The sequence below is a fragment of the Pogona vitticeps genome, chromosome 3 (assembly GCF_051106095.1).
Source record: "Pogona vitticeps strain Pit_001003342236 chromosome 3, PviZW2.1, whole genome shotgun sequence".
NCBI classification, from domain to species: Eukaryota; Metazoa; Chordata; class Lepidosauria; order Squamata; family Agamidae; genus Pogona; species Pogona vitticeps.
In genome coordinates this window covers 224,270,446-224,295,353 of record NC_135785.1, presented here as the reverse complement: position 1 = coordinate 224,295,353, position 24,908 = coordinate 224,270,446, and the positions used below count along the sequence as shown (strand labels likewise).

The 24,908-nt window shown below is 38.6% G+C and overlaps 1 protein-coding gene and 1 long non-coding RNA gene across 2 annotated transcripts; one reads left to right on the top strand and one right to left on the bottom strand.

Annotated features, from left to right (window-relative positions):
* On the top strand, positions 1-22,787 carry CD200 (CD200 molecule). Its single transcript, XM_020810087.3, has 6 exons — positions 1-4,579; positions 8,528-8,609; positions 11,749-12,072; positions 12,656-12,919; positions 13,804-13,908; positions 22,038-22,787. Exons 1-6 carry the CDS (start codon positions 4,568-4,570, stop codon positions 22,043-22,045), a joined length of 795 nt encoding a protein of 264 aa, XP_020665746.3. The 5' UTR covers positions 1-4,567; the 3' UTR covers positions 22,046-22,787.
* Positions 8,901-11,955, bottom strand: LOC144588002 (uncharacterized). The gene is made up of 2 exons (XR_013543297.1): positions 11,152-11,955; positions 8,901-10,664 (listed from the first exon to the last, which is right to left on the bottom strand). It is a non-coding gene; the product is annotated as an uncharacterized LOC144588002 (long non-coding RNA).
* Positions 22,788-24,908: the final 2,121 nt, after the last annotated feature.

The window sequence follows — 24,908 nt, the reverse complement described above, 5'->3', positions numbered from 1 at the left end:
AAAAACATCTCATCTTGTTCTGTCATAGGAGAGAAACATTTCTAAGTAGCTATGGAGGCGGTATATTTTTAATTTTGGAAAAATTGCCACAGCTAATTAACTCATCAGCATTATGTGGCCATGCAAACAGGATTTCAGTCAATGCCTTATTATTGTGACTTATTCTGTTTTAAAGCTGGATCTATTCTTTAAGTTTATTTTGTAACCCATCTTTGTTCCTGCAAGGAAAAAAGGCAGGATGTAAATTAAATAAATAGATACAAACTTAAAAAAAAAACCTTCCCTTTCCATCCCATATAAAATCCACAAGATAGCTAAAATAATGGTAGAAATCAAACAATTTCTAAAGCAAAAACAGAAACCAAACAATGCCAGAGAAGACATATCACTCCAAGAGAGACTCCAACCAAATACATTGCTGACAGTTTTGACCTGTCACTGCACAGCAATACTAGAAGGTTCAGACAAGGGCAGAAACAGATGAGAAGGACAGCTTTGAAATTAGAAGGCAATAAAATGTTATTGGAGCCTTGTGATGCAGTAGTTCAACTGCAGTACGGCAGCCAAAATTCTGCCCAAAAACTGAGTTTAATCCCAGGTAGCTGGTTGAAGGTTGACTCAACCTTCCATTCTTCCAAGGTTGGCAAACTGAGTACCAAGTTTGCTTGGGGGCGGGGGGCGGGCAATGTGTTATCTACATAACTAAGTTTAACAGCTCAGAAACTGCTTTAAGCACTATGGGACAGTATAAAAGCAGTTCACTTTGTTTTGCTTTTTTTGTTTAATCTCTCCAGAGTGTAGTCCTAACCAGAATTGGTGATTCATGTGACATATGATGCTGTTGCTTACCCATTCACCCTGAGACATGGGAATGAGCCTCAAGAAAAAAAAAGTCTAGCAAGATGTGGTACCCAACCAAAAAAAAAAAAAAAAAAACGAGAAATATTTCTGCTTTAAAGAAAAGAAGAGAAGAGAAAGTAAATAAGGCAGAGCAGCATTGACATTTATTTTCCTCCTACTCATCAGTACATTCATCTCTAGCTTTTGGTGCCCTCTAAAGCCTGATCAATGGAAGGACAGATCCTGAAGCTGAAGCTCCAGTACTTTGGCCATCTCATGAGAAGAGAAAAGACCCTGATGTTGGGGGAATGGGAAGGCAAGAGGAGAAGGGGACGACAGAGGATGAGATGGCTGGACAGTGTTATTGAAGCTACCAACATGAATTTGACCAAACTCCAGGAGGCAGTGGAAGACAGGAGGTCCTGGCGTGCTCTGGTTCATGGGGTCATGAAGAGTTGGACATGACTTAATGACTAAACAACAACAAAAAGCCTGATGCTTGGATCAAAACCTGGTTGCCCCACCCTTGTTAAGACCCTGCTCCAAAGATGCATTCTTCATATTTGCCAAATGGAGGCTGTTTCTTCCTCCTAATGAATAATTGCCAAAGTTTATTCAGTTTCATTACAGAAGTCAATCTGGTTGATTAAAGGCTTCATTCATACTGTTCGAAATTCATTGGCCCGGAGAGATCTGTATATTAAGAATTAATTTGAGGCAATTGTGGCATGCTTGCTTCTGCCAAATTCTTCTGCAGCCTTATCTGATCTGTAGAACAGGATACCCTTTCAAATCGACAAATGCCAGTTCAAGCAGTTTGCTCCGTTTCGGTTTCCATTATGTCTAACAAAACAGAAAACAGAGACCTGTGCATGGATATCGTATTTACAGTTCTCTCTTTTTTCAAACAGTCCTGGCTTATCAGTTTTACAAACCTATGCCAGTAAAGAAGATCAAAACTATTGTTTTAAATGTGTTTTAGAATTGATTTTAATTACCATTTTTAATATAATACTTCTTTAATTCCTTCTTAAACATTTAAATATTTGTATATTTACTGTTTTAGCTTTTAACTATTGTCTTTTTAATTATCTATGCCACCTTGGGTCCTTTTTAAAGAGAAAGGCGGGATAGAAATATTTTAAATAAATAAATAAATAATAACTGCTGAAGTAGTTTGGTAGAAAAGTTTCAAATGCCTTATACCTCTTGTCGCCTCCTCTTAACACTGTCACAATCAAATATGAATTAAAATTTGTGGGCTCATGGAATTTGGCTCAACTTACGAACTTAATCCGTTCCGGAAGATGGTCGTAACTCAAAATGGTCATAGGTCGAAGCACCATTTGCCATAGAAATGCATTGAAATGCAATTAATCCATTCTGGCTGAAGGAAAGAAATCACAATAAAATAAAATAAAAATGAAACACTGCAAGACTCATCAGAAACGTGATTAATCCTCTGGCCACTGCTGCGTTTTCCAAACTTGCTGGCCTATTGAGTGTAGCACATTAACAGCATCATCTTTTAAGATTTTAAATAGTTTGACTGGAATGGGATCACCATGGCCTTGTTGTTAACCATGCTTTCTAAGGCCCACTTGACTTGACTGTCCAGGATTTATGGCTCAAGGTCAGCAACCACACTATCTGGGTTGTCCGGGACATCCAGATCTTTCTGGTATAATTCCTCTGTGTATTCTTGCCACCTAATCTTGATGTCTTCTGCTTCTGTTAGGTCCCTACCATTTTTGTCCTTTATCATGTCCATCTTTGCACAAAATGTTCCTTTAATATCTCCAATTTTTTTGAACAGATCTCTGGTTTTTCCTTTTCTATTATTTTCCTCTATATCTTCGCATTGTTCATTTAAGAAGGCCCTCTTGTCTTTCCTTGCTATTATTTGGAAGTCTGCATTCAATTTTCTGTAACTTTCCCTATCTCCCTTGCATTTTGCTTCCCTTCTATTCTCTGCTATTTGTAAGGCCTCATTGGACAGTCACTTTGCTTTCTTTCATTTCCTTTTTTTTGGGATGGTTTTTGTTGCTGCCTCCTGTACAATGTTATGAGCCTCCATCCATAGTTCTTCAGGCACCCTGTCTAGTTCCTTAAATCTGTTCTTCACTTCCACTGTGTATTCATAAGGGATTTGGTTTAGATTATACCTGACAACCCCAGTGGTGTTTCCTACTTTCTTCAGTTTAAGCTTGAGTTTTGCTATGAGAAGCTGATGATCAGAGCCACAATCAGCTTCACGTCTTGTTCACATGATCAGAGCCACAATCAGCTTGTACACAATCTGTACAAGCTTCTCCATCTTTGGCTGCAGAGAACAAAATCAATCTGATTTTGGTATTGCCCATCTGTTGATGTCCATGTGTCGAGTTGCCTCTTGTGTTGTTGGAAAAGAGTGTTAGTGATGACCAGCTTGTTCTCTTGACATAATTCTATTAGCCTTTACCCTGTTTCGTTTTGAACTCCAAGGCCAAACTTGCCTGTTGTTCCTTTTATTTCTTGACTCCCTACTTTAGCATTCCAATCCCCTATAATGAGAAGAACATCTTTCTTTAGTGTCAGTTCTAGAAGGTGTTGTAAGTCTTCATAGAATTGGTCAATTTCAGCCTCTTCTGCATCAGTGGTTGGTGCATAAACTTGGATTACTGTGATGTTGAAAGGTCTGCCTTGGCTTCGTATTGAAATCATTCTACCATTTTTGAGATTGTATCCCAGTACAGCTTTTCCCACTCTGTTGTTCACTATGAGGGCTACTCCATTTCTTCCAAGGGATTCTTGCCCACAATAGTAGATATGATAATTGTCCGAATTGAATTTGCCCATTTCCATCCATTTTAGTTCGCCCAGGATGTCAATGTTTATTCTTGCCATCTCCTGTTTGACCACATCCAGCTTACCAAGGTTCATAGATCTTACATTCCAGGTTCCTATGCAGGATTTTTCTTTGCAGCATTGGGCTTTCCTTTCACCTTCAGGCGCATCCACAGCTGAGCGTCCTTTCAGCTTTGACCCAACCACTTCATTAGCTCTGGAGCTACTTATACTTGTCCTCCACTCTTCCTCAGTAGCATGTTGGACGCCTTCCGACCTGAGGGGCTCATCTTCCAGCGCCATATCTTTTAGCCTTTTGTTTCTGTTAGCAGAGTTTTCATGGCAAAGATACTGGAGTGGTTTGCCAGTTCCTACTCCAGGTGGATCGCGTTTAGTCAGAACTCTCCACTATGTCCTGTCCGTCTTGGGTGTCCCTGCATGGCATAGCCCGTAGCTTCTCTGAATTACTCAAGCCCATTTGCCACGGCAAGGCAGAAATCCATGAAGGGGTGATAAAGGTTATAGGATTTTAAAGCTGATTGACAGCCAATGTGTAACAAAACACTGTTTTTAGTTCTATGTGATTTTTTATCCCCCCCCCCATGCATAGTAAATAGTTATACAAAATCTTTGACTTCAAGGATTTCCTCACAGATTCTTGCATTTTGCCCTTGCTTCCCATCATCATGAAAAAAATATTACTTGTATTATGATCATTGTCCGTGTTCTTCCTTGCTTTTGCAGGAACTAAAATCCTAAGCCAGAACAATACTTTTCCTCCAGAGGGAGGAGCACTCTGAGATAGGAAAAGCTGTGATACTACAGTCTGCTCATACTTCACAATTTTAGCCAAAGGCGGCAGCTGTTCTCAGACGCATGCTTTCTCCCATTCTACAGTATAATGCATGCCAAGGTAAGAGGTACGTTATGTAATGTAATATCAGGCCAGATGCCTACCCATTCAGTTCTGTGATTAAGGAGCAGAGAGAAAGATCTGAGCAGAAAGCTGGCTGTGCTTTAATGAAATGACTGTGTGAATAAATATGAGGCTTCAGCTGATGTTTGCTTGGAGAACAGATATGTCTAACTTGCATTTCATGCCTTTTGTTAGCATTCTACATGTGTGTAGTGCACCAGTAGCTGAAATGCAGTTTTTAGGCTTTTATTTGAAAATACCCTAAGTTGTCAATGTTATGTATAAGAAAAGAATTTCCACTGAACTTTCTGCACAGACTTATACATGTCTAATTGGAAGTGAATTCCCACTGAATTTTACTAAGTGGGTATAGGATTATAGCTTATAAAGCTATAAATATCAAAGCTATACAGAAAAGACAACCATTCTTCATACTAGCAAATTTATACATTATGGGTATGGGCTGGTAGAAGTGAGTAAAGATTTCAATTCAGGTTTTAAAAGAAATATTTGTCAGAGTCACAAAATAACTTCTTCATATTAACAGTATGAATTATTTGAGAGTTTTTTAAAAAATTAGGGACTATTATTATTGTTGTATTTTTGTTGTTGTTATTAATTACTATTATTGTTAAACACAAAAGAGTCAATCAAAATTATAAAAATATTGAGTAGTATTATATAACAGATACAAGTTTTAACCAACAACCTAGGTATCTGTTAAATATCAGCGCAGTATGTATGCTGTTCCTAATATTGCTGGTTTTTGTAGCTCTGACGGTGTTATTTCTGTAATCTGCAACTGCGTGAGATTTCTTGGTATTGTTCCCAAAGCCCCGATGACAACGGGGACCACTGAAGGGTGTTTTATCCACAAGCAAGATGTTTCAATTACTGGCTCTCTGTACTTTGTTAGTTTTTCCAATTCTTTATTTTTAATTCTGGCATCCTAACTATTATTATTATTATTATTATTATTATTATTATTATTATTATTATTATTATTATTATTATTATTATTATTATTATTATTATCCTTTCATCATGATTATCCTATTATTATCATCATCATCATCATCATCATCATCATTATTGACTCTTATGCTTTCTGGACCATTTGAGCTCCCACAGAAATGCATCACTAGAAAATTAACTTGTCGTCAGTCCTTTACTAGGTCTTAAAAGATGTTGTGTCCAGGTATCTGCACTGATACCCCTACTTATGGAAATCTTGAGAAGGAAGGATTACACAGTCAGAAGGGGCCCTACCACTAGGGAGAAAACAGCCATGTGGTCCTTGTACATAATCTAGAAACAAGAGTGAGTGAGATCTTCATTAGACCTTAAAATCCCACAAAGAGACATGGTCTATTTTTTGAGTCCAACAGGATTTTCCATCATGCTGGACATGGGAGGAAGGGACAAAAAGAGACAATTTCCAAAGGTTTCAAAATAATCTTGGTCAAATGTTAAATGTTATAGCCATGTGCTGTAACTTGAAGTGATAATCAAAATGGGCGGTGCTACCTTTGGGATCCTCTTGAAGTATATGGGTTCACTTCAGGCTATGTCAATTTTCTTGCCTTTTTCCAGTTCCATTTTTACAAAAAGGCAAACTAATCTCCCAGCTCCTGTCCATTGCCTTATGTTGAAGATAATGCCCCCCATTTGACTTGAAACAGAAGTTTCCAATTTTTTTGTCTGATGCATTGACTAAAGTTGAGTTCCAAGTCTTATACGGGGATTGACATGTTTCTATTCCAGTTGAAGTGATACCTGATCTTATTGTTATGTTTTGATTTGGACATCGTACAAATTGGTTTGACTTAGGCTCAGTTTAGAATTTGTGATTTGTCCATGTCTTGTGTACAGCCCTATTTTGAATGTGTATCTCTCCTTGTGCACGATTAGAAGCATCATTTAGACACATGTACCATGCAGATAAATGAATCTTCTTTGCTTTTAGGTTTACCAGGGCTATGGAATAAATATTCTGTTTTCCTTGTTTGGTGACATGAAAATACTATATTTGGGGATTAATCTTGGTCACATATTAGTCATCTCCCATGCAGTCACTATGATGAGTGTGCATGTGTGAAATGCCTGCGTATGTACTTGACGTTGTTGTGGCAGTGGTGGTTTTAAACTGTCCAGACTATAGGATTGTAAATCTTTTGCATACCTTTTAAATGGGTACTACTGTACTTCCTTTTGTTTCCTTTTTTTCTCAGTTAATCTCTGTGATCAGTTCTAGATCTCCTAAGGGCACTTTTTTTCTCATTTGGGCACTTACAAGTTTCCATTAACCTTAAAATCAGACACTACCCCCTTCTCATTTTGCTTTTCTTTTGACAAATATTTTCTTCTCCCATTGTTCCTTGTTATTCTTATCCCAGATGTTTCCTTCTGGGGTCCTGGATGTCTCTGGAAGCTTGGCCTTCCTGTCTTTCTCCTCCCGTAACATGGTTTTTCCTTATCAATTGATTCATTTCCCTTTCATAATAAGTCTCTTCCTTATGCATTCTTAAGCATTAAATCATTGTCAAGAAGTACAGCAATGGGAGTGAGCTACAGATCATACAGTGTTCATTTCAAGTCTTCCCCTTTACCATGAATTTACCAGGCAGCCTTAGGCAAGGCATTTTCTTTCATCAACAAAACTGATTTACACTACAGAGCAATCTTAAAGATTATAACTCTATAACGTATTTGAAGTAGGCTGCTTGTATAAGAATCTGATATCTGGGTTGGGAGATTGATTCCTCATTCTGCATCCCAGAAGAAGAACCAGCTTGTGCAGTTTGTGTGAGCAACATAGTCCCTGGGCATCCCCAGAAAGAGGGAGGGGTAAACTGTAGCTATATGCTGCTCTTTTGAAGGGTGCATTTCCTAAATGTGGCCAGGGAAGCTACGTTTTTCATATTAAAGTCTCAAAAAGATTTCTGAAGAAGAAGAAGAAGAAGATTAGTTGGAAAACTCAAATGGTCACCCTATCTGTAAAATCTTAGTGATCCAATACAGGTATTACTCAGGCCATGGATCACTGGGCAGCTGCTGCTGCTGCTGCTGCTGCTGCTGCTGCTGCTGCTGCTGCTTCTTCTTCTTCTTCTTCTTCTTCTTCTTCTTCTTCTTCTTCTTCTTCTTCTTCTTCTTCTTCTTCTTCTTCTTTACTCTACTGTTAATCAGATAATTGACCCTACTGATATTTTCTGCATTAAATCCCTCTCTGACCACACTGTCTACGACATAGAGTAGTAGAATAACGAAGTTGGAAGGGGTCTATAAGGACATTGAGTCCAACCCTCTGCTCAGTGCCAGGTGGTTGTCTCTCTTGAATCCCTCTCGTGCTGGAGCACTCACCACCTCTCAGGGTAATTGGTTCCATTGCCGTACTGCTCTAACAGTCAGGAATTTTTTTTTTCCTGATGATCAACTGAAATCTGACTTTCTGTAAATTGAGCCCATTGTTGTGTGTCCTGCACTCTGGGATAATTGAGACGAGATCCTGCCCCTCCTCTGTATGACAGCCCTTCAAGTATTTGAAAAATGCTATCATATCTCCCCTCAGCCTTCTCTTCTTAAGGCTAAACATGCCCAATTCTTTCAATTCTAACCACTTTGTGTACTGCATACATACCTGAAATTCTTAGTAACACTTCATGCATCTGATGAAATTTGTAATGCTATAGTACATTTATTCATCTTTAGTTGCTTATCAGATGCATGAGAAGTAAAATGACCCTCAGGTCAATAATTAATCATACCCCTTTAACCCTTTGTTTACCCCTTGCACATTTCCCCCCTTGCCTTGGTAAATTCTATGATACCTATTTTCTTCATTATGTACCTGGAAGATATCTGAATAAAAAGTATAAGGTCTTTTAAAAAGCAAATTGATCTACAGTACTGTGATATCACAATGCACCTCTCATTTCTTGTTTACAGGTGAATGATGGCAAATATTCTTTGTGGACTTTCCAGAGGTTGAGTCTGTGTATCATATTAGTAGAGCTCTGTAGGACACATGGTAAGTAGAATACGACTGTTGTTTTTTGATCCAGTGTGGTGTAGTGGATAGAGTGACAGACTAGGACTCAGGACACATGAGCTCGAATCCCCACTCAGCCATGGAAAGTCACTGGAGTTTGGAACTGATAAAACCACTCTAAGTATCTCACTTACCTTGAAATCTCTCTTAGAGTTGCTATAGGTTGATTCCAATTTGGTAGATTGTATATAACAGACAATTGCATAACAGGACTAAAGAAAGCATCAGTGATTAGAAGTATTATTACAGACACAAATGTGACTCCTCATGTGTAGTATCATCTGCTTTTTTATTACTTGAAACCAAACATAACAGGCATGAATGTACCTCATGCACACAAACATGCTCAGTCTCTCATTGAGCATTTTCCAGATGAGAGCCTCTCTTCATTCCCATTCTTCTGTTGATATAGAGTTTGTGGAGAAAATCAAATCATAACCTTTCTGAGATAAACTAGTAGGATGTGCCTGGATACAGGAGGAACACTTATTCTTCTGCATAGGAATTTAGCCCAAGACATTTTGCTGTGTGATGAGCAAAATGGTGCTTCCTTTCCTTCCATGTAAAGCTGACTGAACTGGCAGCCAAATCTTTCTTCAAAATTGATGATAGGACAGTATCCTCCACCTTACCTGAAAACAGGGCAACCTGTGGTGAGCTACCTGAAAGGTTTCACCTGCCTTGAGCATATTTTTTGTTTGCTTTCATGTTTTTTTGCAAAGAGGTAGGGGAATTCTATAAATACTTACATACATACATGTGTTGAAGAGGCATCAAAGTGACACCTGTTATTAGGCACATGGTAGCATTACAAAGCATGCACAACTTATATGATACTTTGTCTGAGCCAGACAGAGAATGCTGATGGTAAGAGGTAATAATTGGAGAAATTAATGAGTGAGGACACAAGGAACAAGTGGGAGGCCAAATTGATGAAAAGATTGTGGCTGACATGAGCCGGTTATCTAAGATCAAATGACACAGGCAATGTTGCACTCCCTTTCTTTGTACTGAGATTGCAGATACTGCAGACGCAGCGGCAGGGAGCCTTTCTGGTGCTCTTGCCCCCTCCCACAATGTAAGATATAAGTAAAAGGTGAAGTTTGATGTATGGTGTTCCCTAGGATTTTTTTAAAATTATTAATGGAGATGAAAAGCTGTATCTATAGCTCTGCATGAAGTACAAGCAAAGAATTTGTGTGATACAAGATATAGCCCTTAAATTTGGCCCTATTGATAGATCCAGGCCTTTAAAAACTTTAAAATGTCTTATGTGGACTTTCTGTGAACTAGGGTTATTATTCACTGTATATACAGTATATCACAGAAGTGAGTACACCCCCCTCACATTTCATAAATATTTTAGTATATCTTTTCATGTGACAACACTGAAGAAATGACATTTGGGTACAATGTAAAGCAGTGAGTATACAGCTTGTTTAACAGTGTAAATGTGCTGTCCCCTCAAAATAACTCAACACACAACCATTAATGTTTAAACCACTGGCAACAATGACACTTGGCTACAATGTAAAGCAGTGAGTATACAACTTGTTTAACAGTGTAAATGTGCTGTCACCTCAATATAACTCAACACAGAACCATTAATGTTTAAACCACTGGCAACAAAACTGAGTACACCCCTAAGTGACAATGTCCAAATTAGGCAAGAAATGTCAATATTTTGTGTGGCTACCATTATTTTCCAGCACTGCCTTAACCCTCTTGGATATAGAGTCCACCAGCGCTTCACAGGTTGCCAATGGAGTCCTCTTCCACTCCTCCATGACAACATCACAGAGCTGGTGGATTTTAGAGACCGTGTGCATCTCCACCTTTCCTTTCAGGTTCCTTAATTTCTCCTCATTTTCTGCCATCAGAGTGGTATCATCTGCATATCTGAGATTGTTGATATTTCTTCCGGCAATCTTAATTCCATTTTGGAATTCATCCAGTCCTGCATTTCATGTGATGTATTCTGCATTTAAGGTAAATAAGTAGGAAGACAAGATACAAGAAAATGGCTACTTGGACCTGTCACATACAGCACTGATGGTACCTGTCTGTCATGGGTTTGGAGGGAAAGTTCCATCCTATGGGGAGTGGAAGGCGGGACATCAGGGGGGAGGAGCTGTACTGTATATATATTTGGAGCTGGTGTGGAGAGTTAGGAGTTGGAGTCTGTGTGTCAGACTGGGTACAACTGTTTGTCAGTTAGTACATACCTGATAGGTTCAGGTTTCTATCTAGGTAGCCAGAACTGATAGGTTCAGGGTCTGTGCGTTACCTTAAAAGTGTTCCGGGGGAACCAATCTGTTGTATGGGTATGATTGAGACTAAGCCACGTTACAGTATCCTATTTACCTGATCCTTTTATTTACCCTGTTTGTTATTTCAATAAACCTTGTTCTTTTGTTTATTCAAATCCATTCCTGGTCTGTGTGACTCCTTATAGGGAATGGTTGGTGGCAGCATAACTAAAGGGTGGTATACTCCAGTAGGTCTGGGGTTGTCACAGGACCCAATTTGGACATTGTCACTCAGGGGTGTACTCAGTTTTGTTGCCAGTGGTTTAGACATTAATAGCTGTGTGTTGTGTTATCTTGAGGGGACAGCACATTTAAAATGTTATACAAGCTTTACACTCACTGCTTTACATTGTAGCCAAGTGTCATTTCTTCAGTGTTGTCACATGAAAAGATATACTAAAATATTTATGAAATGTGAGGAGGTTTACTCACTTCTGTAAATCTAAACTTAGACAAGGAGGGTGAAATTATGGTTTGGAGTTGGACTGTTTCCATAAAACAAAACTAAGTTTAATCATAATTTCCAAAGTACCGATGGCATGGAAAATAATGATTAATCAAAAATGAAATTGATCTTTTTGAACTTGGTTCCATATAGCAGGCAAAGGGGGGCAGGAATCCATGAGGAAAAGAGTGCCAAGATCTCTCTCTCCTCCCCCCCCCCAAACTTCATCCTAACTGACTCCATGGGAATTTTTGTATCTGTTTCTGCTGGTCTTCCATTTTACTCTGGCTTCGGGGCTAAATATTTATATGCATTAGAACTGAATTGTAGCAATTAATTGTGACTCATTCTTGTGCTGCTACAGAAGACATTTCGACACAGGACAAAGATGTGGAACTGGGTGGCAATGTTACCTTGAGCTGTACTCCAACAAAGCATTATGACACTGTTCAAGTTACGTGGCAAGAAAAAACTGATCAAGGCATTGAAAATATGGCAGTGTACAATAAAACAGGTGGAAATGTTCTTCCCCCGTACAAACATCGAATCCGTTTTGTAGCTCCAGGACTCAATGATACCGCCATCACTTTTTGGAATGTCAGCATCCAAGATAATGGATGCTATTACTGCATATTTAATACGTATCCTTTAGGTCCCATCTCGGGAAATCCTTGTCTTTCTGTTTATGGTGAGTCTTTCCTTATCATAATAATCTTGATGAGGCTAACAATATTTAACGGAATCCTTTTCAGTGTATCAGCATCTTTTAAAACCAGAAGTGAGGGAAAGGGTATGGGGAGAGAGAGTCAATGGATGCATGTATTTGGGCCCTTTGTGCCATTTCAAGTAATACAAAGAACTTCATGCTGAGCCGATAAGCCTTAAAGCCAAATGGGAATGGGTGGAGGTGGATGTCTGGACCTCACATCTAAAATTCAAATTATCTCCTCCTTGACTTCTGCTCTGCCTGAAAGTTATCTCCTCTCCAAGACTCAGCAGAACACAGAAATTCTCCAAGACTTCACCCAGTGCCTGGAAACATGGCAACAACATTTGCCTTGTGGAGATGGGGTTCATGTACCCACTCACACCTCCAACCTGAACATGTTCTTGGGTCACAGAAGTAAAGCACACCAGTTTAACTATTTGTAGAGCTGTGAAACAGTTGCATGCAAGAACAAATTTAACCTCTTAAAGGAGCTCCCCTTCTAATCGTGTGCTAAATCTGTTGTCTCAGATCCTAACGATAAACATTGTCATTTGTGTCATAGACCACCTCCAAACATTCCTACACTATCAAATCTTTGATGGACATTTGAATGCCTCCTGCATCGCAACTGGCTTCCCACGTCCTAATATCTCATGGGTTGCATCAGGAGCGGAAAAGAATGAAAAGGAGGTCACAAATCCCAATGGCACAGTCTCTGTTATAAGCAGCATCCTTGTCAATGTTTCAAGTTTGAAGCAACAGCCAATCTGCAGAGTGACACACAGGAGAGAAGAGACAGATCTCAAGATACCAGAAGCAGAAAGAGGTAAGCACAAGCGCATAAAGACCTGGTGCTTGCTTCGGCTCCTTCTACTACTACTTCTTCATTACTCCACTGACATCCTACAGTGGATGAAGCAATTCCCCAATAGATGGAGAAGTCACTTCAAGTGAGATTGCTCCCTGTAAAGTGGTCCTTTCTAGTGTAGTTGGATACGCACCTTTCCTGCTGTGTGATCACTCCCTTATTCAATAGAAAACATGCTTTTTTGAGTCTGAGAAAGTGTGAAATTGTTTTATAAGGGGAAAAGAAGAAGAAAAATTAATTAAGATACACCAGACAAATCAGAACTCTTGGACAAATGAGGGCCAGATTATTTTTAGAGATTAGTCTCGGTAACATTTGCTTTCTAGTATTTATTTGCAAATGAAAACTATGGTATACTATGTTATCACAAATCATGTCTTTGACAATTGTTTTCAATTTAAAATAATAATCAGGGTTGTCTACTGTTTATTAATAGCTTTATTTCATTTTATAATGGCCAATTACTACTTTTCTTCTTGAGAAGAAAATTAGGTGCATAAAGTTATCCAAAGACCAGATTTTTTTGTTTTTAACGCTGCCAAACAAATGAGCAAATTTGAAAGTATCTTTGTAAAACACGTAAAACACAGGGAACTCTTGGAATCCATCTGGCTACCTAAAATTAATCTGCATTCAGTTCAGTACTTTACATTATACTCTGATAAAGTAATAACTTGTACAAATTAAACTATCTGCATTAATATATGTGCAGTATGTTATAGAGCTTGCCTATATCTTGGCATGGAATGGGAGCTTCACTTACGCATTTTTTTAAAAAGGAGGAATACAGAGATTCCTGTTCATACTGTTGCTTTTGTTATCATTTGCTTTCCTTCATATAGGCTACCTAGATCCTGTGGTTCTAACTGTATTGGTCCTTATAATTGTTGTCATCCTGGTAATTATTGCAGTATGTTGCTGGAGACGCCACAGAAAAAAACGCAGTGGTAAGTTTTTAAAATCAAATGATACTTCTCCTCTCTTCTTCCTCTATACAGAATGCTTAAAAGTGGCTAATGCACAGGAAGTGTGGGATGCCTATACAATTATTTCTTACAAGTCCAAAGAACTCACTCATCCAGAAAATAATTAGCCATTTGAGCTATAATTAGACATAGTGTCTAATGTCTAATTCTGTTCCATTCTTCTGTAAATGTGTGATATTTTTGTGTGTGTTTTTTTTTTTTAAAAATCCAGTGTATTTTAATACATCTTTGTATTTTCTATCAAAACATACACTTCAGTGGTTCAAAATACGAAAGAACTGCAACGCAGCATTCAAAGAAGTGAGAAATCCAGGGCCTGGTTGAGTTCTGATCTGTAGTTTGGTTTGCAATAAGGTTGGACTTAAGCCTATTCATTCATGCACGCATGCATGCATACATGCACGCACGCACGCATGCATGCATGCACGCACGCATGCATTTTTAAAATCCCACCTTGAAGGACTCGAGGTGGTTTACAAATGATTTTAAAGAACAAATGATAGTACAGTGACAATAGTTATTGTGTGCCATCAATTCTGAGTTATGGCAACCCTTTCCAGAGTTTTATAGGTAGTGAGTACTGAGAAGTGGTTTACCATTCACTTCTTCTGGGAATGTTCTGGGACTGAGCAAATTCCCAAGGCCACATAGGCTGGTTATACTCATAGGAGACAGGAGGGGAATTGAACTCTCAATCGCTGGCTCTGCAATGATATACCTAATTCAAATCACATTATTTAAAAACCAATTAGATAAATTCATTATTTAAAGGCACAAAACCCCCTGTTGAAATAGTTGTGTGTTTTTTAAAAGAAGATAAATCAGTAATTCTTCCCTTACAATCCCTTCTTCAGTATATATTGCAAGATAGTTTGAAAAGGAAGGTCTTTGCCTGTTGGTAGAAGGGACCATTCTGGTCTCCCATGAAAGTTCCATAGTTTGGGAGCACCCACTGAAATCCCCCTTTCCCATATATGCATCAAGAATGCATGTGAAGGCAATGGGACAAAGACAGAGGTCTCTTCTGAAGATCTTAAAGCCCGGGGAGGCTGGTATGGAGGGATACAGCTCTTCAAATAGCCTGGGCCCAAGTTATCTAGAGTTTTGTAGGTTAAAAAGAAAGAAAGGACATGAAACCGGGCCTTCTCGGCGGTGGCTCCTCGCCTCTGGAACAATCTCCCTCCTGAGATCCGCACGGCCCCCACTTTGGACACTTTTAAAAGTCAATTAAAAACATGGCTATACATTCAGGCCTTCCCTCCAGTTAATATCTGACTTTTCTTTATTCTCTCCTTATGTATTTTCTATTCTATTGTTGTATTCTGTTTATTACGATATGATTTATGTAATTGTGTGTGTGTTTCATATTATTTCACTGTTTTTACTATATTGGAAGCTGCCTAGAGTGGTCTTTTAGACCAGATGGGTGGGGTATGTATGTATGTATAAATAAATGAATGAATGAATGAATGAATGAATGAATGAATGAATGAATGAATGAATGAATGAATGAATGAATGAATGAATGAATGAATGAATGAATAAATAAATAAATAAATAAATAAATAAATAAATAAATAAATAAATAAATAAATAAATAAATAAATAAATAAATAAATAAATAAATAAATAAATAAATAAATAAATAAATAAAATGAGCACTTTGAAATGTTCCTGGAATGTTTCTGCTCCTCCTATAACCAGCTCCAGTAGGGAAGTTTCTGCTCCTCCTGTAACCAGCTCCAGTAGGGAAGCTAGGTTCAGTATGCTGGACCCACTGAAATTTCTGAACACTTTCCAAAGGCAGTCAGGCCCACATAGAGTGCATTACAGTTACCAAACAGGATGTAACGAAGACAGCAGCCAAATCCCGCTGGGAAAGAATTACATAGCATTTAGGTAGTGTTTGCCTTGTTGCCCAGAAGATCTGCCTTTCCAGCAGGTTGTCCAAAGCTTTATTCTGCAAGGAAGCAAGACATGCTTTGTCTAAGAGGTAGGGATCCGGTTATTACTGACAACAAATTACTTGCCATCCCTACGTATGTGCACCAATTTGGAGATGTATAACTCCTCTCTCTCTGTAATGTTATGGGAACAGTGCCAGGAGCTTAGCAGGTAGATGTGTTGGGCTGACATGTCTTCTGGAAACATGATTGTTCTCCTTCTTATGTGTTCACTCAGTGAGAGGCAAGCTTTATCTGTGTACAACAACTACATCAGAAGGTTGGCTTCTCTGGGCCAGTTTTCTCTACTTTGACTGAGAGCTCTTTCCAAGGTTTCTTCCAGGCCTGTTGAGATTATTTTACAAGGATATAAGAAATATAACCTTAGTGACTGCTGGATAGGGATTTGGCTGCGGAGCCAGAAATGAGTTCAGTGGGCCTCCTTGAGAGGGGCTGGACTCGATGATACTTCCAGCTCTCTAGTTCTCAGATTCTCAGATTATTATCAACCTTCCCCATGCAAAACATTAACTACTGGAACATTAGCTCCTTCTTGTTCACTGTATCAGTTTATCAAGAAGAATACTAATAAAATTTCAGACGATTTAAATATATCTGGCAGGAAACTGAAAAAAAACTACACCACACCCTGGCTTTCTTCATATCAGTGAAGAATATGTGTGTTTTTTTCATAAGTTAATATGTCACCTTGAATCAGATGGCTACAATGTTTTTTTCATAGCAGAAAAATCTTCTTTTAAAATATTGGTGAAGAATAAAATATTCAGCTGACCTATTCCTAAATTTGGACAAGGCTTCCACAAATGTCTCCCAGCCCTTTGATTCTTTTCAGTCAGTAAAACACTATTTTCCCATCCCCATATTTTTCTAGAAGTATATCTTGCTTAAAATTGCAGAAGTCTACATTAATTTGAGACAAACTAGTGCATTTATGGAGAGAGTTGGGAGTGTCTTCCTGAACACTCATATCTTGAAGATAAATACCAAAAGGAAAGATAAGAGCACAAGCTTCCTTTCTCAAACAAAGGACATGGGTATTTTACACATTCTGATCCTCTAGATATGTTTTCAGGAGTAGTGTATCTGGAAAAAAAAAATCTAATAAAAGAAAAAAAAGATAGATTAGCTGCTCCAGGCTTTTTGAGTGCAATCACCCTTAGATTTAAAGTATATAATGCAATCAGCACATCACTAAAGGCAGAATAGGTCATGTTCTCTGCAAGGACTTGACTGCTTCAAAGCAGTATGTCCAAACAATCAACTTGCAAATGAAGTCTGTGCTTACCTCCCAAGCACTAATTACAAAACAGGCTATTTTGCAGAAGATAGAATTAAAAAAAAAAAAAAACCTAAGAAAAGCACATGCTAGAATAAATAGATATCTTTTGGTTTTATTCTACTTCCTAATGACATGCTAACTGTATCATAGAGTTTGGCTCTTTCAGTTAGTGTTAACCTTCAAGTACTGTATATATGTTCAAGTTCATGGTTCAGGATTTCACTCCTAAGCATAGATGTAGCACATCACTGATGAGACAGATGTTCTAAGTATTTTTTCAGGTGATAATTAGAATTACAAAGTAAATCAGAATATATGGTTTACTTTGACATGGTAATGAGAAATTTTGTTGCACATTAACAATTCACGTAATGGTTTTTATCAGCCTAGCTCTGTTGTTTCCACATGTCAAGAAGGTTATTTTCTTTCTCTTTCCTATCACATGACAAGTGGCTCATTTTTAATGTCTTAACACAGTGTCATGAGCTGAATGTCATCCCAGAATCCATGGTCACCACAGTCAAAACTGTCTGAGTAATTATTGAGAGTTGTCACCCAAAAAGTAGCATTTTGAGCTCTGTTTAAAGATAAAGCTAAGCTTCTCAACGCTGCCCTTTCAAAGTTCAAAGCCTATTTCTGACCAACCATGGAAACTGGATTTTTTCCAAACAGTAGCAGTGTTTCCCAACCAGGATGTGTTGCTACCAGGAGGAGCTTGACCCTGACCTTTACTTCTGTATTGCTGGTGTTTTTCTTGCAGCTACTGCAGGAAAGGGCTTTGGTTCTGGAAAAATTTGACTACTATCAAAGCACAGGCCACACTCTTCCCTGCCATGCCTTGTTGTTATGGGGCAAAAGAGGAGCACTTCGGGAAAGAAAACATTTTTTTTTTCAGGCGAGATGAGCATTCAGCAATATTCTGTTCAGAATTCTGAGTGACTTCTTGGTTGAACAATGCAGTATTCCCCCGAATTTCTGTCCTCCCTTCAGTGACATCAGCCCTATGAAAAGAGATTTTACAATGCTTGTATAGTAATGTTTCCAACCCATCTATAACCTGTTGCCCAAAATCCTTTGTGCAATTATGCAAATAGCATAACTTTCAGCAGCGAATTCCTGTAAGTTAAAAAAAAAATCTCCATAGGCATTATCTGTTGCATACAAATATGTGCAACTTGCTGTGCAACATTAATGCCTATAGAGATTTCTTAACTCACAGCAACATGATACTAAAAGTTACACCTTTTGCATAATTGCACAACAGGATTTTGGCTGTTAACGTTACATGTTGACATTCTAAAGCAAAGATGCATAATATTTCAAACAAAGCATTTTTTTAAAAGAACGTTCTCCCCTTCCTCTGCATTTACTTTATACAAATGTATACAGAGCACATCCACCACACATATAAATGGTAGGTTGCTCAATTATATATCACCAAAAAAGGGATACAAGAGAGGGTATTGATTTTCCTAAAATTTATTGATTTATATTTATTTAAATTATTTTTACCCTACCACTCTCCTTAAAAAAAGACCCAAGGCAACTTACATCATTAAAATACAATATTTAAAAAGCTAAAAACCAGTAAGTACACAAATATTAAAAAGAGAATCAAACAAATACCACACTTAAAGTGGTAAACAGAATCAACACCAAAAACACATTCAAAGCAACAAGGTACAACACGCCATGTAAACATTTCTCCCAGACAGCCAATCTCTAAGAGAAAGGTCTTTGCCTGCTTGCAAAGGGACAGCAAAGATGGGGCCAGCCTGGCCTCCTGTGGGAAGGAGTTCCAGAGGTTGGGTAAAGCAACAGAGAAGGCCCTCTCCAAATGTGTGAGGGTGGTGCGACTGAGAGAAAGGCCTCTCCTGATGCTCTTAACACCTGGGCAGGCTCATAAACGGCTTGGGCCCTGGATACCTGAAGGACCGCCTCCTTCCATATGAGCCTACCAGGCTGTTAAGATCTTGCCAGGGGGCCCTTTTGAAAGAGCCATCCCTCAAGGAGGTAAGAGGGACGGCTTGCAGACAAAGGGCCTTTTCGGCAGCTGGCCCCAGACTATGGAATGCCCTCCCGACTGAGATTCATCTGGCGCCGACACTGATGACATTTCGGCGCCAGGTCAAAACCTTCCTGTTCCAGAAGGCTTTTAACTGAAATAATATTAACTGTGGGTCTGATGGCAATTTTATATATATTTTAATTGTATTTTAATTGTACATATCTTTATTGTATTTTAAATGCTGTAAGCCGCCCAGAGACCTTTGGGTAGTGTGGGCGGCATATAAATTAAATAAATAAATAAATAAATAAATAAATAAATAAATAAATAAATAAATAAATAAATAAATAAATAAATAAATAAATAAATAAATAAAGAGAGAAACAGTCCCTGAGATCGCTTGGACCAAAGCTGTTTAGGGCTTTATAAATCAGTGCAGCTGCTATAACGGGGGGGGGGGGTTATATGTAACAGGGGGGTTATATGTAAAAGGTATCAGAAAAGATACTTATAACTTAAAGAACAGTTACAAAGCATCTGTTGTGAAGCAGGTGACCTGTGTGCTGACTCAATGTGACTCTTCCTTCTCCAGCTAGCTGTTAAAGAAATGGTTTGCTCGTGAGCCTCCAACGGTTTTTCCCCCTGTCAGTCTAAGGAAGGACATGAAACAGATCGTAAATTTAATCATTCACATATGTCCCTTAATTGGTAAAGTTCTGTGATGATCTGGTTGTTCCTGCAAATAATCAGAATGTGATGGCTGAAACTCTCTCTAGGGGATGGTGTGAAAAATGGCCACACATCCCTCAGTCCCTCCCTCACCCTCGTTTTTATAAATAAAAAGCTGAGGCCCAAAAAGAATGAGAGAGCTGATAAGCGAAAAACATACTTATACTCAAGTGAAGTGACTGAGGCAGCCCTCCAAGGTTCGTGAACTCAGAATTCCAAGAAATTCTGTGCTTAGGTCCTACAGGCCCAAACCCAAACAAAGTTTGCATAAACTTTAAGGCAGGAGACAATCAGATGGTCTCTTGAAGGATTTCATGTTGCTCATCGCAAACTCTGTCTACAATTGGTTTCTGGTCTGAATGCAAAGAGAACAGCTTTCCAGACCCCACTGGTACAAGCAGATCTATTCCATGTGCCTTCCCCACAGAGTCAGTTTTGCACCAGGTTGCTCTTGCCAGGATTGCGAGCAGGCGGGCAGAAGAGACATGGCATAAGTATAGAGGCACATGCTGCCTTGCTGTGGGATATATGCCCTCTACACCATTTTCAGCTGGATATCCACCAATCCCTAGCCCCTTTTTACCCACTGTGGGCTTATATGGCTCCTTCATGGTCAAGTAGGAATTTTTTTTTACTCTTTCTGCTTTCCCAAGAAGAGTATTCTATATTGAACTGGAAATGGAAGATTAATATCAGTGATAGGGGCTGGCAGTTTAAGCTAAGTTGGTCACATCTGATCAGTCATCTGCAGAGTTGTTGGTAAGTATTATTGGTGCCCAGCAGGGCAACAATACATTGTGCATCAGCAATATTCAACATGTCGTAAGGCAAAATAAAAAAAAGTAATGCCCTAAACACAAAAATATAACTATGAAACTGGACCTTGGATCAGCACCATATTTGGCACGGATATAGCAGAAAGTCTGCTTATGCTCTGTGCTAAATTTGGGGACATTTGGCAAAGGTTTTTTGAGTTGTGATTTAAAAAACAAAACAAAACACTTTTTTATGCCCATACAGAAACATAACTTCTGAGAATTCTGATGGAACTATTTGCATAGTGTAGCATTCTGGCTGATTAGAATGTGTCTCCAGTCAGCCCACAGAGCAGGTGTCTGTCACCTTTAACCCTGCCATGGCCGTCAATGTGACAGCTTAAAGAACTCCCTGGGTGGTTTACAATTTAATTATGCAGACTACACATTGCCCCCCAGCAAGCTGGGTATTCATTTTACCAACCTTGGGAGGATGGAGTGAATCTCAAGCCAGCTACCGAGAATGAACCCAGGTCATGAGTAGAGTTTTGGCTGCAGTAAAGCAGTTTATCCACGGTGCCACAAGGACATCCATGCTTCACTCACTATTGTGGGGAAAATTTATGCAGATCCCAACACACTATGGGATCCCAAATTTTGCAATATTACGCTGCACTGTGTTTTGATTTTTTTTGTATGTTATATGCTATTGCCTTCTTGATTCTGTGTAACCTGTTATGAAAAGGTCATGTCATTTTTCTACATAGCACACTGGTAATCTATTTAAAGGTGGGTAGTGGACAGAGATAAGATCCTGCCAATTCTGCCTCTCCTGGATTGGCCTGTAGGACCTAAGTACTGTACAGGGAAGAAACCCAGTGCTGTCCAGGTGCTTTGACTACCACAAACATAAGCCCAGTTGCCATGGCAAATAGTCAGATTGCCTACTGTTGCCCTAGACACTGGGGAGCATTATAGGTGTTAGATGTGTTGTTAGAGGAACATGTCTAGAGTGGTAACCCATGCTTATATACAATCAATGTTATCATAACTTGGGACTTGACTATGTGAAGGGATCATAGCAATGGTGCTGTAAAAGTTCATCTAAGATTCATTACAGCATATTTAAAATAACTGAATAAAATGAGTTGTGGAATGGAAAATGATGAATGACAGTAGAAAGACAGAACAAGACTAATTTTATAACTGAAAATTTGTCTGAAACAATAGGAACATACTCTGAAAAACAAGATTAAATAGGCTTACAAAGAAAGGTGGATGGGGTAAAAAAAACCCACACACCACAACCCAGTGCCTGTAATATGGCTCCGTAAAATACTTCTCTTCTCTTCTAGGGTTCTAAGTTATTCTTCAATCAACCATTGGATTTCAAAAACCAGACAAGTAAAGGCTTCAGTACCACTAACATCAGACTGACGTTACAACTGGTTTTAAGACAAAACAATAATCCATCAGTAAAGTCTGGAAAAAGGTGGGAGGACAAGAGAGAAAACTTAGAATGGAAAGAATTTGTCGCTGACATTATCTCAACTCTCTTTAGGAACAGAATGTCTGAAGCATGTAAATTTTAGATCACAGCTTGAAAAAAAAATGCCTTTTTTTGGACTACAACTCCAGACAGTGGATGGTAGAATTCCTAGAACTGTAGCCCCCCCCCCAAAAGTAACCCTTTCAAGCTTTTTTTGAGGTGTACAATGCAGTTTCACAGATGGCACCTGAAAGCTATATTAGTCAATCTCTGCTTTTACACAGGCATTAGTTTCATCCTACACTGTGCTACATGGCTTTATATTGTGTTTCAGTGGTGTAACTAATTTATTTCAAACTCTGGAATTAATGCCTGATTCCCTTAGACCCCATGCACTTAGATGATAATACATATTCCTTCGCTTACCTTCAGATATGGGAAGTCATGATGCTGGAGCTCTCCTGCTTACTCTGCAGAGGGGCCTTGGAATTCTTGTCTTGTCTGGTGAGCAGAAGTGGCTACGTCTGCTTGTTTTGTTTTAAAATTCTTGTACTAAGTATGGAGACATTTGCTGCCTTTTTATTTAAAATAAACCAAGTAAAATAATCTTAAAAAATATCAGCATGCATTATTTTATAGATCCCTTTGGTTTTTTTTTTTAAAAAATCATAAAACATGATGGGGGCTTTTGAACTAAAATTTTGGTGGGAAATATTTCTTTTTCTTGTGTATTTCTAGCTAGCTACAGTTGTGTACTTTTCTTCTAATTTGAGATGTTACAGATAATAGTGCATTAAGCTTAAATTTATGTTTGTGTTCCAAATGTGTGTTTCAGGCAAAGCTTCCTTTCTGAGAAATAAGATTTTAAAACATAGCCATGCTTAGAAAGATCAGATCAATCAGAAAACAAAGCCTGGTGTTTGGCAAGATACAGGTGGTGAGAAAAGTTCCTTTTGTGACAGTCAGAGTCAGATATTTTCTGCAGTTGAGGCAGGGCTGGCTGCTGAAAATCTTAAAATCAAAATTAAATGGTGGAAATACAATCAAAGCCATAAACACATGGGCAGTTCCAAGAATTAGAAACCCAGCTGGAATAATAGATTGGCCTTATAACAAATTAGAAGAATTGGATCAAAAAACATGGAAAGTAATGAACATGCATCACACACTACATTCAAAACGTGATGTAGACAGATTATATTTACCAAAAAAAAAAAAAAAAAAACCTAGAGGCTGTGGATTACTGCAAATACAGCAGGTAGTAGACAGAGAAAAAAGAAGCCTAATATATCAGTACATACAGAGAAAAATTACTTAAGGCAGTGAAAATGGAGAATATTTTGAAAACAACAGAAACAACGCTTTGAAAATAAATTAAACAGCTGGGAAAAAAAAAACCACGACATGGACAACACCTGAGAAATATTGATGGAAAGCATGATCATAATTCAACATGGGCATGGCTAAAACAGGGGATGATTAAGAAAGAAATCGAAGGCTTGATTTTTTACTGCACAAGAAAAAGCACTCTAAACCAATATGATGAAGAATTGGAAAAACTGACAAAGTACAGAGACCTGGCAATCGAAACATCTCGTCTCTGGAAGAAACACACTTCAGTGGTCCCCATAGTCATTGGGGCTTTGGGAACAATATCAAGAAACTTCACACAGTACTATAAGCAGTTGCAGATCTCAGAAATCACACAATCAGAGCTACAAAAACCAGCAATATTAGGAACAGCATACATACTGCACTAATATTTAACAGATACTTAGGTTTTTGGTTAAGACTTGTATCTGTTATATAATAACAGTCAATGTTTTTATAATTTTGATTGTCTGTGCTTGGTGTTTTTGAATCATCAGCATCAGCATCCTTTACTCAGTGGTAGCTATACCAGGATAGGAAACTAAGGCATCCACTGAGCATTGGGGGAAAATGGATGAGCTAGGTCACAGTCACTTGCTTCGGATCTCATATTGCTTTCTCAGCTTGTTTATTATGCCTGCAATTAATAAAATGTAATTCAAGTTCTAAGCTAAATGTTGGAATCTAGCTTCTTTTCTCAGTGGCAAAATGAATTCTTCTTAACAAGGGTGGGAAGCTAGCCCAATGGTAGATAAACGTCTTGGATAGACATTAATATTGAAACTCAGCTGTGATCCACTGTCACAGGACACAACTGAGAATGTTTCCATGCAACATAGTGTGGCAACTATGTGCCCATCAGGACTGGTGAGAGTGGATAACCAATTAATGTAGAGCCAACATTACTTCAGGGGAGTTCCTTGTTCTGTCCTCTTCTTCTCCCTCATATTTGTTTAGCTGAATTCCACACTGCCACTTCTCCTTCTACCCTTTCTAAGAACCACCATGCAGGGAGACAGCATACCACCAACCCACATATGCATGCTTACATTGCGTGCATATATAGTTCCCACAGAATGGGACAAACAGACTTGACAAGATTACCAGAAGATTTAGCACCCTGCCAAGGTCACATATTGGTGAAGTCAATTCTGAAAGTTCCTTGTTGGTCGAAACTTTGAAAAACACTGTGTGACAGGCTGCTAGCAAATGCATGACTGCATGGGAGAAAGATTTGCAAAACGCTTATCTCCAGATTGAGGAAAGGAAATGGGGGGAAAAAATCAGCAATGTTCCCAGCAGCCTGCCATTGTCGCATCAATTCATTTATTATTACAGCTGAAGTAATTCAAGGGAAACAATTTGG

Coding starts and splice junctions, on each gene's coding strand:
- CD200 (XM_020810087.3), top strand. Junction 8,610..11,748: donor AGAGCTCTGTAGGACACATG/GTAAGTAGAATA, acceptor GTGCTGCTACAG/AAGACATTTCGACACAGGAC. Junction 12,920..13,803: donor GATACCAGAAGCAGAAAGAG/GTAAGCACAAGC, acceptor TCCTTCATATAG/GCTACCTAGATCCTGTGGTT.